Source organism: Gallus gallus, chromosome 22 (genome assembly GCF_016699485.2).
Source record: "Gallus gallus isolate bGalGal1 chromosome 22, bGalGal1.mat.broiler.GRCg7b, whole genome shotgun sequence".
NCBI lineage: Eukaryota > Metazoa > Chordata > Aves > Galliformes > Phasianidae > Gallus > Gallus gallus.
Genome location: NC_052553.1, coordinates 2,367,563 through 2,380,737, shown reverse-complemented (window position 1 = coordinate 2,380,737; position 13,175 = coordinate 2,367,563). Strand labels below are relative to the sequence as shown.

Below are 13,175 nucleotides of genomic sequence, written 5' to 3'. Positions count from 1 at the left end.
ACGGGAAGGCCTTCAAAGGCGCTCACGCTCCCTGTGGCTGCTAATTGCAACCAGACGGCCGGGCACCTGTGGGCCCCCCCTGCAGGCAGCCCCCTGCCCGGCACGCACCGCGCACAGCCACGTTCCCTCTTGGCCACACTGCTACTGGTCTCTACCTGAAGTCCCCGCGGTTGTTGGTGACGCGCTCTGCGGGGCAGTAGGACGCGGAGGTCTCCAGCACCACAATCTCCACCTTCTTGCTGACATTGCCCTGTGAGGTGGAGACGGCGCACTCCCACTCACCGTTGGCGGAGACGTGGATGTTGGAGAGGATGAGCTCGCTGTGGGCAGAGGGGACACGTTGGCATGGAGGGGCAGTCCCTGGAGTGGGAACGTGCACCGAGAAGCAATGCCCACACTTTGCATCCCACCTACAGCACTTGGTACCCGCAAACCTGCAAGCCCTGCACTGTTCCCACCCCATATGCACCACATCCCCACCTCTATCTCCATCCTCATCCCTTTTTCCATCCTCATTCCTGTTCAATCCTATCCCCATCCCATTCCTATCCCCGTTCACATCTCTATTCCCATCTCCATCCCATTTCCATCCCGTTCCCACCTGGTGATGAAGGTGCAGTCATGGATGAGGCTCTCCTCCACGATGACGCCCGCCCGCTCATCCTCCTGCACGCGCTGCTGGTTGTGGTACCAATGGATCTGGGTGCTGTTGTCCAGATAGGTGGCTGTGCACTGGAAGGGCAGTCGGTCCCCTTGGAACACCACCTGGCGCAGCGACGGGATGAGGTGGTGGGTGTGCAGTTCCGGGGTGCCCGCTGCGGGGGGACACATGCGGTGTGAGCCCCCCGGCCCGGCGCACTGCCCACACCCCTCCCCTCCCCTGCTCACCGCATTGCAGCTGGCTCTCCTGTGCGCTGCGCAGTGGGGTGGTGTGCAGGTGCCGTGGGTACACACACAGCGTCCGCTCCGAGATCTGCACTGAGTAGTTGCGGGCCCAGGGCAGCACCCAGCGCAGGTTGCAGTCACACGTCAGGTATTCGGTGGCGAAGTCCCTGCAAGGGTCAGTAGGCGTGTGGTGAGGCTGCAGCTGGAGGTGGCACAGCTGTGCACACCTCAGCGAGGGTCTGTGTTTGGGGACGGACAGAGCGTACTCACACGACTTTCAGTGAGGGCAGCTCATCAAAGACACCAGGCGGGAGGCTGGAGAAAATGTTTCCTGACATGTTGCTGCAAGACAGGGAAGCACAGAGCCATGGAGGAGGCTGGGACACACTCAGAAAACCTAAAGTCCTCTCACATCCTGAGGCTCCTGGTGTCACTCACTGCTCTGGGATCCCCATCCCATCCCCAACCCTGTAGATGAAAGGCCTTAGGAGGGGACCAGGAGTCTGAGCCCCCTGATGTGTCCCACTTACAGCCCCCACCATCCAATGCACAGTGTGTGGGGCATGGTGGCCCTTCTGGGGGAGCCCACGGCACTGCTTACAGTCGGAGGAGGTTGGTGAGCCCCTGGAAGACGCTGGCGCTCAGACAACCGATGCGGTTGTTGGAGAGGTCCCTGCAAGGAAGCGGAGGGGCTGTCAGTGCTGGGGATGCTGAGCTGCTCCCAGTCCCCATGGGCTGCCCTGCACTCCCCAGGCACTTACAAACGCTTCAGCTCAGGGAGCCCAAGGAAGGCGCCTGGCTGCACTGTGCTGATCAGGTTGTTCTTCAGGTCCCTGCGGGGAGACAGACACAGAGCTCAGGGCATGCAGCCAGCATCCTGCCCCTTCCATCAGCACAGGTTGTCCACGGTGTTTCCAGCCAGGTGGAAGCCTGGGGAATGCAGCCCCGCTCCCCGCACACTGCAGCTGCACAGAGCCAGGCTCCCCAGGGACACTGCAGGGCCCCACTCGTACCCTACCCACCATCCCCTCCCGCAGAGCTGTTTCCAGAGCAGCCATATCCCAGGAGGGCTATTGGGATAAGAGCACACTGCAAATGTTAGTGCAGCCTCACAGTGGCTCTGCAGCCTGGAGGAAGCTCGATTGGGTCATTACACTGATTGCAGGCATGTATCTTATCAGAAGCATGCCAGGCACGCAGCAGCCACTGCAGTAGGGATACAGGGAGAGCTCTCAGCTGCTGTACTTCTGTTGAGCAAAGGTGTCCCATGGGTACACGGCACCCATCCAGCTCCCCGGGTGCTGGCAGGGTGCACAGGTGTGCAGGGCTGTGGGTGTGCAGATGTACACGAGCGGCTCAGGTGAGCAGCAGTGCTGAAGGAACAGCTCCGCTCACCCACACCACCACCCGCCGGTGCTGTGCACACCTATACTGCAAACACAGCCGTCCCACCGACAGCCTCCCCACACACACCACAGAACACACCCGACCCTGGGACAGCAGCCTGGCCCAGCTGGGCAGCGGGGATGGACAGACAGACCCCACACCTGCAGCACTGACACTGCGGGATGGACCTTTCCCAGTGCTTTCACGCGCAGGCAGCTCATAGGAGGCTTTTAGCCAAGCTCCCAGCTCTATCTACAGCACATGGGATGGAGTTACCATGAGAATGATTTTCTCCTGGGCTCGCTCACACCAGAGCCTTTCAGCACAGTGCCCACTGCTTGGCTAACGGGAGTCACTGTCACCACGGGGCCACCCCAAAACTCACAGTCCTGTATGGGGCCGTCAAGGGATCCTTCCTGGCCAAGTCCCAGCCCCTGAGCATGGTGGTGCCGGCGGAGGGCACGGCACTCCCAGTTGGGGCTGCGCTAATGAGGGTGGCCGCATACCGGCCCTGCTCACACTCATTAATCTCATTAAGCCGCCACATATCAGTGGTGATGCTGAGCTGCCAGCCCTGAGGAGTGGTGGGCGCGGGGCTCCTTGGGGGTGGCTCGGGGACCCTGGAAACAGCTCAGCCCCGATGACTGCGTCACACCGGGACACCAAACCCCCACGGCCCCATGACCAAAGCAAGGGGCCCTTGAGGTCCTCATGCTGCCAGCACAGCCCCTCTGTGGGGCATGTCTGTGCTGCAGCTCTGGACTGACCCAATGCACACAATTAGAGCTGCTGTCGGGAGCAATCAGACACAGCTCCGTGCTGGCTGGGGGACGGGGGGATGCTGCCCATGGCTGTGCTCTGAGCTGAGCATCAGTGAAGGCTACCCCATGCTACACACACAGGGACCTCAGGGCATGGGGATGTGCAGACCTCTTGCACCCCGAGGCTGCGGTCCCCCAGGTGTCGCCCCTGGCCCAGGCTGCTCCCTGTCCAGGCCTATTAATCTTCTCGTTAATGAGAACTCAGTGCCAGGAGCCTGGATGTGACCCCATACTTCAACGACAGCATGGGAGAAACTTGGGTCCTCAAAACGACTGCTTCAAATGCAGTCCCAGAACAGCTCCACGGGTATTTTCATGGCTTCAAAAATCTCACGTCAGCCCCAACACCATGCACCAGGCACACAGCCCCAAAGGCAATGCCATGCCCTGCAGTGCCTGCTCTGACCCAACACTACACACCCACTCCCCATGGAGCAGCTGGCCTCTGCTGGTCAGGGCAGGTGCACACTGCATAACTCAAACAAGCTTCACATTCATAAACGCTTCCTTGTTTGAGCTAATGAGATCCAGGCTGTGCCGGTCCCATTGCCTATGGGGAGCAGTGGTGAGACCCATAAGCAGTGGGGCTGGGACCAATGGGTGCTGTGATGCCAGTGAGCAGTGACCCCATGGAGGGGTCCATGCACCCCAAAGGAATGAAGACATCCTTGGCACCATGTGCTATAGGATGGTGCAGGCACAGTGCCCTGCAGGGACCCTCCTGCAAAGGGATGGGCACCCACTTGCTGTCCCCACAGCTGGAGCCCCCTGGCCCTGGTGTCACCCCATCCCTGTGAGGAATGCATGAGCCCCTTGAAGGGGAACAAAACACCCTCAGTGTGCCGATTCCCACTCCTACATACCTACAGATCAGATCCATATGGGGGCCATAAATCTCCCCTTATTAATGCTCCCACCATAGAGATGCCTTTCATGGAGAGATAAGAAAGTTGACTTTGTTCAGGGGGACAATGTCGCTTTTCATACCGGCCCCCACTGAGTGCAGCCCCCCCGGTGCCTCTGCCCCAGCCCAGCTCCCAGGGACCCCGGGACGCTCATGGGTGCTGGTGGCAAACCCAATGCCCAGAGGCTCACTAAGTACCCTAACCCACACCAGCCCCAGTCTCCATGCACTCACAGCTTCTCCAGCACCCGCAGCCCGAAGAAGGAGCCGTTCTGCAGCACTGTGATCTTGTTGTTGCTCAGCAGCCTGTGGGGATGAGAGCACAGGGATGGGGGGGAGAGGGAGGTGCTGTTATATGGGCTGTGATGGAGAAGTCCAAGGATCCATGGGGCTGGGGGAGTGGGAACAGCCGGACCTGTGGCAAGGTGACATGGCCGGGGGATGATATGGGGCACACGGCATCCTTGTGGGGGTACTGTGCCATGGTGGCAATGAGCTGGTGGTACCCAGGGCTGTGTCAGTGCTTGTGGCATCACTGCATAGAGTTGCATGTGTAGGCAGTAAGAACCCCCAAACCTGCACTGAGCAGCATCGAGGACCCCTCAGCCCCTGCCCCATTGGAGCTCAGCGTGGCACACAGCCCCGACCCCGCAGGAAGCGCAGAGGGAAACCGCAGCAGGGAGGGCTCCCCGGGAACCCCGTCCGGGGGCGAGCAGCAGGAAAAAAGGGCTCATTGAGGGCTGCGCCAGAGCTGTTTACACACGGGCCGTCCCTGCAGCTGTGCTGAATGGGAACTGTGTGCTGCAGACAGGACGCGCTCTGCACCATCCCAGTCCCAAGGGGTGGACGTCGGGTTTCCCTGGCCGTATTCCCACATTGCAGCCCGGACTGGGGGGACTCCTGGGGGCTGCAACCTAACCCCAGAAGCAGCTCAGCCCCATCCTATCCAAACCCCATGGTACGCACATGGCACCCAGTTCCCTCACTACAGACGCCCACGGGATGCTGCTCAGTGGAGTACGCAGTGCTCCGTTGATGTTGCACTCACCACACTGTGCCCCCACCACCATATGCTCTCCACAAGGATGCAGGTTTGGCTGGGGTTACAACCAGGGCTGCACCCAGCTGGGAACATGGCCCCCAGCCCATCATGGCCCCCAGGAAGGAGCCCCCACGCCAGGAGATGCTTTGTTCTTCTGACCCCTGGGACCATCGGCTGTACTTCTGCCATAAAAACAAAACTCCCCTCCTTAAAAGGCAAAGCTCAGGCAGTCCAAGATGAAATCAGTATCCTGTGTGATCTGCAGCCAGACTTTGGGGAGAGCAGGGGCGGGACCAGCCTCCATCCTGCGCCCGATGGAGCTGGGACCCTCTGCAATTATTTATGCAAGGAACAAAGTTCCCAATGAATGACCAAAGGATGCTGGTCTTTTTTTCCCAGGCAGCCCCACTGGGCTCCACGGAGCTCCACGCATTAGTGGTGATGGGTCTCTGCTAGCACCACTCACATCAGGGAACCAAGAAACCCCTGAATGCATGAGATGAATGCATGGAGCTGCATGGCCATCGATGCAGGGGGACACAATCCCTGTGTCCCAGCTGCCTGCAGGGCTTGGCACACCATGAAGGCACAGCTCCACTCCTCCGGAGCTCTGCATTGGCTCCAGCCCAGGATGGGACTGCACCTCCAAGCTGGGAGATGCTGGAGATGCACAGCCAAACTCTGAGTACATACCCATGTACCTGGCCCAGGACCACGCACTCTGCACAGGACCCATGCACCCAGGCATGCACGGACCCTGATGCACTCGTGCATCACTACACACGGCAATACTATGAGCTGGACATGCCACTGAAGTGAGACAGTTCTGCACCACCAAGGAACCCGCTGGCTGACGCTGGGTTCATCGAGCAATGCTGGATCACTCCCTGAGGGTAATGCAGGGATGGCAGAGCACAGCATAGAGGAAACACAAGGAGTGGATGATGGGTCCCGTTGGGTCCCACCTCCTCTCCCCAAACCCTTTACCAATGGCACGGAGCCCACGGGGCATCAGCGCAGGCGCAGAGATGGAGAAATCCCTTTCCCTTCTCTTCTTTCTTTCCCTCATCTCAAAAAAGAGGAGCCAAAAAGTGGAAAAAAAAAAAACAACCAAAAAAAAAAACCAACAAAAAACCAAACAAGCTTGTTTTTTCAAGCGTGCTGGAATCCACTTGGATAAATAACGGCTCCAGAACCCGGGCTGCTGGAACAATAAACTTCCTATGTCCCCGACCAAAAAAGGAGGCAGCGGCCGCGCTCCCCGCAGCCGGCGTGCAGCGGGAGGAGGACGCGGCGCGGAGGTTAATAGTGGGGCGAGGATGGTGGGGGTGGGGAGCACAGCTATGCTTTGCTCTCTGAGTGCATTAATTTAAAGCATATGCTCTGTGCAGATAGGGCCGTGCCCTGCGCAGCGCTCGGCCGCCGGCGGGGGTTTGTAGGAAGGGCGAAGCGGGGGCCCCTGGTGCTCCCCCCCCCCCACCCCCCCCGGGGCGGTGCCACCGGTTCACGTCACACTGGGCTATTTCGGATGGTGAAAATTATTGTTCCAACCCTCAGCACAGGAAAAAGGAGCCCCGGAGAGAGGGAAAAGTGGTCAGAGCGGAGCGGTGCAGGGATGGCCCTGGGGGATGTCAGCTCCCCATCGCCCCATGGTGCTGCAGGGTCCCCCATCTGCAAGGATGGAAAGGAGAAAACCCACAGACCCCTAAAAACTGCCCAATCAATATCAAAAGGTTTCCAAAAGAAACCATCTGCAGGGCCCAGGATAAGCAGAGGGGAGTTCAAGTAGAACTGGAAATTGGTCATAAGTCAAAGCCCTCTATTCCCTGCAGACAATCTGTAATTTCGGTGCAATCAAGCTGTGTGCAGAAATGAGGCCTGTGCTGGGATTCCACATCTGGAAGAGGTTTGGGCTCCTGCCCGTGTGACAGCGGGGCCAGCGCGGCGATTGGGGCGGGTGGGGACGCAGCACAGTGCCATTGGGGTGGGAGCATGGGGGGCATTCAGCCCCACTAGCAAAGGGCTGCAGAGCCCCGGCAGCCGTGCTGTGGGAACATCCCCAGCCAACACTCTGAGATGGCAATGCTCAGCGCTAAGGAAGCTGCAGTCCCAGCAGGATGGATGCCCATTGGAGCAGGACGTATGGCAAGCAGCACAACAGGGAGAAAAGCACAAAGGGGTGAGGTGTAGGAACTGCACAGGGCAGGTGGCAGAGAGCACATGCACTCTGCTTGGGTTGCATGGGGACATGGCATCACCAAACCCCATGCATGCTCCTGGCCAGCATTGTAGTAGAGAGCTGCAGAGCTCTGCACAAAACACACCGTGTGCCCCATGGCTGAGCTGTCCCTGGAGCATGCAGGAGCTGTGGGCTCCCCAGAGGGATGTCCCCATGGCCTTAACCACGCCTGGCAGCTCTGGGAGATGCTGTTGAACCTGGAGCCTCTGGTTTTGATTGTCCCATCTGGAAAAGGTTTAGCATAAATCATGTTTACTGTGAGAGAGCAGAGCCCAGGGTCACCACATATTTGTAGGTTTCTGTCTACGCCAGTAGGTTTTGTGTCACGTTGGAGCGGGATTGTGTCATGGCCTGATGCTGCCACACAGTCACCCCAAAAGGAAGCTCAAGAGCAGGCAAGGAATGGGATGCTGCTCCCAAATACAACTCAACAAAGCACTCCCAGTCCCTGCGGGTGCCTGCAGTGGGCTGACACGTCACAGCGCCCCGGGGCAGGGACTGTAAGAGCAGAGCAGTGTGGGCAGAGCACTGCTGCAGTGTGCAGCTCCAGCACAGCAGCACGGGATGAGGCCACGAGCACCACTGCTGCTGCTGCTGCTGCTTTGGGACCACTGATGCTTTGACTGCGACCACCGCGTTTCAGAGCTCGTGGTGCCACACAGCTCAGATGAGCTTTGCAGACATGCTCCATATTTATGAGTTTTCACCAGGCCAACATCATCACCCCAAAATGAAGCCTCTGCACAGCGAAGGGCACACGGGGAGCCATGAACTGCCCCCAGCCAGCCACAGGACCCCCATGCATGAGCAAATACATGGCAGTGGGGCAGGACTGGGAGCACCCCGTGCCCTGCAGGACCCCAAAACCAGTACAAGGTCCTGGTGGGATGGGGATGGGTGAAAGTGCCGTTTCCAGCAGCGGCTGTGCCGTCACTGCCCTCCCAGGCAGCTTTAATTCAAACCTCCCTGCCGCAGTTATAAATAAACACTCACTTCTGCCAGCGCCTGCCCAGAGCCCGGAGCTCTCCTGCCCAGGGCCGAGCGGGCTCGGAGGGAAGCTCAGCCCCATCACAGAGCCCAACTCCACAGCACATCAGATCCGTATGGAGCAAATATTCCAGTAAAAGCTTTCAAACAAAAACATCCTCCCCCAGCACTCCGAGCAGCAAACATCACGGAAGGAAGCGCGGGGATGGAGCCCGTTTCCTGCGCTTCCACATCGGGTCCACGCTGCGCACCCACACTTCCACCCCACAGAGACGGAGCGGTCCCGGGGGGGGACCCCACGACGGCAAAACCCCATCGAACAGCGCTCCGCGTTACGCAGAGCAGAAAAACGGCTTTAGCCGGGGCAGAGCCGCCGACCTCACGAGCAACGGAAAAGTTTGCACGGCACGGGACGAGGGGACGCGGGCGCGCGTGTGCGCGGTACTCACAGCGTGGCGGTGCCGTCGGGCAGCAGCCGCGGTTCGGGGGGCGCGGGGAGGGCCGCTCCGCTGCACAGCACCCGGCGGCGGGGCACGGCGGGGCCGCTCGCCTTGTGCCGCTCCGCCGCGCACTTACAGCCCACGCTCTGCACCGCGCAGCTCCGCACCGCCGCCGCCGCAGCCCCGCTCAGCGCCGCCGCCACCGCTAAGAGCAGCGCCGCCGCCGCCCCCCGCATCGCCCCGGCACCGGGAGCTCCGGCTCCCCGAGCCCCGGGGCGGCTCCGGCGGCGCCTCCCCCGCTCGCAGCGCTCCGCCGCCAGCCCTGGCACCTCCCCCGGACCGCCCCCCGCCGCCGCCTCCTCCTTCTCCTCCCCCCGGCCCGGCCACCACCGGCCGGCCCCGAGCGGGGAGGAAGAACGGGGACCCCGGGAGGGCAGAGCGGCGCCGGACCCTCCGCGGTAAAGGGCTGAGCTCGACGGCACGGAGCGGGGTCCGAAGCGCAGAGCTGCAGCCCTGTGCGTCCAGGGGGAGAGATGGAGCGCTAGGCATCCAGAGAGGATATGGAACCCTGGGCATCCAGAGAGAGACACGGAGCTCTGGGAATTCATGGAGAGAGAGATGGAGATGCAGCTCTGCGTGTCGACAAGGAAAGACGCAGCCCTGCACATACAGAGCTCACATGGTCCATACAGACCATGATGTGACCCCGCAATGACAAGCACTGCATCCCAGGCAGAGGCACACACAGCCTGCAACCACCCTCCTGCACACAGGGACATGCAGCCCCGCTGGCCCCCAGGGCCCCCCCACACTGCAACCAACGCACAAACTTTCACTGTCACTTCACAGCTTCTCTCCCTCCCGGCCCCTTCTCTGCAGTTAGCACTCCTCCCTGCTCGCTTTTAACTTTGTTTGCCTCAGTGCTTTTCATGCTAAGTTCAATATTTTCCTTCCTGCTCCCCCCTCCCACGTCTCTGCTGCCCCCTGCGCTCCCCCAGCCCCTCTCGGCCCCACGCTCATCTTCTCCATGCACACCAATCACTGCAGCTCCGAATCAAAAGCCATCAAAACTCACAACAAAGTCTTTGGGACGTCTCCAGGAAGAGGGGGAAGAGGGTCATGGAAGGGAGGCAGGGACTGCTTGGGGAAAGCAGTTTCTCTCCAGGACCAACAGTTCCTAAAGGAGGAAGAAATTTACTCCTTTCTTTAAATAAATACATCTCACTGTGGTGGTGGGCATAAGGAGATACTCATCACACTCCCATCGTTGTAAGAGCACAAACCCAGCCCCAGGAGCTTGGTACAAGCTTGCCACCAAGTCACAATCATGCACACTGTGCCCCTTTGCACTCTTCTTTTTGGTTTTTGGTGGTTTTTTTTTTTTTGAGCAAAATTTCCACTGCAACAATCACTTCCCAGCTCTCATCGCTGCAGGATGCCGGGCCTGGACCCCACAGCTGGAGCTGGGAGCAGCAGGAAACTGCTTGAGTCCAGCATCCGCCCCGAGATCCTGCATGAGCAGGTGATGGGCAATAGGAGGAAGAGGCTCCACTGACCCCCAAAGCAAACGGTGAGCCCTGCCTCCCCTTCATGCTCTGCAGAAAGCACGAGCGGTGCTCCCTCCTCCTTCTGTAGGTAACACAGCAATGTTCTGCCACTAGATGAAGCACTAAAAGAACTGCTCAACCCCAAGAACTGCAGTGTTTGCAAAGGATGTACCATTTCTCCTCTGGGAAGCTGCTCACACCGTTCCAACCCTGGTGCCTCTCTTCTTTCTCCTTCTGAGGGCAGAAACTCCATAACCAGGGCTGGGAGGGCCCTGGAGAACCTCAGCATTAAACTGAGGGCTCCTCATATATGAACAGAAGCAGGACTTGGCACAGCCCTCAGCCCTGGAGGATACTGGTCAGTGCTGCCACCATCTGAGGGTGGTCGGAGCACTGGAGCTGTCTCCATCACACATTGAAGCAATCAAGCCACTGTATGTGGTCTTCAGAATCCCAGTCCCCTATAAAATTACCTCCAAGAACAGTCAAAACTTTGTCCAAGACCATAACAAATGCGAGCTGCCTGGCCCCATCACCGCTCAGCTCCAGCAGTGCTCCCCACGTGGCCCAGCCCCATGGAGTTCAGGTCCTTTCAAGTGCTTCCAACCCCTCTCCACACTTCCCTAGAGCCCCTTCAGCCCCTTCCGACACCTCCTGCAAGGAGACCGTGCGACCTCCTGTCCTGAACCACAGTATCAAGGATGTGCAGTGCCAAACCCAGTACCCCTCGCTCTCATTTGGGTGTAACAGTGCTCCTTCTCCACTGCAGGCACAGGGAAAGACAACAAGCATGAGATTCGAAATTCCTTTCACTGGGATCCAATAAAAACCTTGGCAGTTGCCGGCCTTCCTGCCGGAAACCCGATCTCCAAGAAATAAACACTCTTTGCACTTTGAAAGGCTGTGTTGGGCTGTGGGGCTGGGGCATGGGGCAGCTCCTGCCTACCTCGGGCACCTCCAGCAGCTGCAGGTCCAGGTGCTGTCCATTGGGAGCTCTGTGGTCCCATAGGGACGTGCAGAGCGGGTCTGGTTGGTGCATCAAGAGCTGTGAAACGTGAGCAGGCAGCCTTTGTGTCCCTCCAAATCTCAGCACCCATTGCATCCCTGCACGTGTGCTGTGTGAATCACAGGCACTTCTTGGCAGGGGGGTTGAGCTGCAAGCCAGAGACTCTGCAACACAAAAGATAGGATCTGATAAAAAAATAAATCAAGCCTGGCTTTGTGGAAGAGGGGAAGCGAGTGGTGCCTGAGCTCTTGGCTAAGAAAAGTAACTGGAACACAGCAGCTTTAAGTACCTCTAATGGGGAGAGGCTGCAGCTCAGCACCCTCCCAGGACGGTCGTTGCACTGAGAGCCATGAAAGGAGAAGCAGCAGTACATCGTCCTGCCCTGTTCATCTCAGCTCTATTCCTTCCAGAGGCAGCCAGCTCCCAGGTGCTCCCTGCAGCAAATATGCAGCTCTGTGGATGCTATTGCAGGGGGTCCCTGTGCTGCCTCCCCCCTGTCCCCCCTGGGGACATTGGCTGGCTCCAGATGGGCACACCGGGGTCTGGACATGAGTGTTACCTGGTGGGGCTTACCTGAAACCCACATCTGTGCACTCACATTGTCACTGGGAGGTGATGGTTCTGTGCCAGCAGCAGGCGCTGAAGCCACGAGGAGGAAGAGTCCCTCTGGCCATGAAACAAGCCTTCATCTGCTGGCAGTGTTCCTCCAAGGCAAATATTGACAGTGACATCGTCCCTATGAGAAGTGAGTGAGAGCACTGCTGCTCCAACAAACCAGCAGAGTGCTTTTCGTAGACGTAAATAAAGCTCGTGTTGCAGGGGGCCAAAGTGCCTGGGCAGAGGGGTTCATTAAGGGCCCTTTGTCTGCAGTTTGCTGGCTCTGCTCCTCTGTAGGAGGAGCCCAAGGTGGGCACCGAAGGTGCAGGAGGAGCAGAAGGTGCCTGTGGGTGCTGCACTGACTTCAGGGAGGCCCAACTGAGTGAGGTACATGGCAAAGCTCTCAAAGAGATCAGAAAGCCTTTTGCAAGTGGGACAGGGGAGAGAAGCAGCTGCAGAGCAGCAGCTACACTGCTCTTCTCTCTCTTTAGCACACTGTCACCACACAGCACTGTACTGCAGCTGCTGGAGCAGCACCCCAGTCCAGTCCCACGGCCACCTGCACTGGAGCAGAGCCCCATCCTGCAGCTGGGAGCTCACAGAATCAAAGCTGGGGGAGCCCTGAATGCCTTTAGCAGACAGATTGGAAAACCAGAAGACCACACACTTCTGTGAGACTGCCTGCTCCTAAAGAACTGCTGTGCAGAGTCAGACCTCCAGGGCATGGAAGCCAGGACAAACCCTGCCCTGCACACAGCACCCCGCACGCTTACCTTAACTGCTTCATTAAGCATGATGAGGGCTCAGTTTCAACTCAGGAAATAAGTGCAAAACGCCCGAGAGAGGAAAAGTGGGAGGGTAAGGAAGCCATAAAGGCAGACAATTCCCACAGATGTTCAACATCAATCCAGCCCACTCTTCTGTGCTCAGACATTAGAACTGTGACCATGCAGTTTGCTCCAGATTAGGAAACTTTACAAGCAGCACTACTTCAGTATCAAACACTGCAGGGACACTGGCAGTCTTTACACATTTGCATCAAGCTCAGAGAGAAGAATGCGTGTCCTGAGTTCACTCTGTAAAGTAAGTAAAGCTTTCAATATGGTGAAGATTGCAAACAAAATCCGTGGTCAGAATGTTTCACCAGCGCAGAAATTCAGGGACGAAGGAGGAAGGGATGAACCTCAGCCACGGGATGGAGAGCAGTTATTTGTGAGCCCCATCACCTTCTGTCCCTGCAGGGCCGGGGGAGCAGTGCCACCCAGAGGGCTCCTCCAGAACAGCTCTCCCCAGCACACAGCTCAGCAGCCACTTCTCCCCT

General features: G+C 58.6%; 1 protein-coding gene across 4 annotated transcripts in view; it reads right to left on the bottom strand.

Annotated features, from left to right (window-relative positions):
- Positions 1 to 13,175, bottom strand: part of ADGRA2 (adhesion G protein-coupled receptor A2) — a 19,177-nt gene extending 6,002 nt beyond the window's left edge. The window contains exons 1-10 of one of the 4 annotated variants that reach the window (XM_015297425.4): positions 11,831 to 13,175; positions 11,547 to 11,691; positions 11,198 to 11,421; positions 4,231 to 4,302; positions 1,647 to 1,718; positions 1,487 to 1,558; positions 1,156 to 1,227; positions 889 to 1,052; positions 602 to 815; positions 156 to 320 (exon numbers count right to left, since the gene is read on the bottom strand). In XM_015297425.4, the coding sequence (XP_015152911.3) occupies positions 156 to 320; positions 602 to 815; positions 889 to 1,052; positions 1,156 to 1,227; positions 1,487 to 1,558; positions 1,647 to 1,718; positions 4,231 to 4,302; positions 11,198 to 11,238 (872 nt within the window). In that variant the 5' untranslated portion in view covers positions 11,239 to 11,421; positions 11,547 to 11,691; positions 11,831 to 13,175. The other 3 variants (XM_015297426.4, XM_015297424.4, XM_004947584.5) reach the window with 3 other exon arrangements.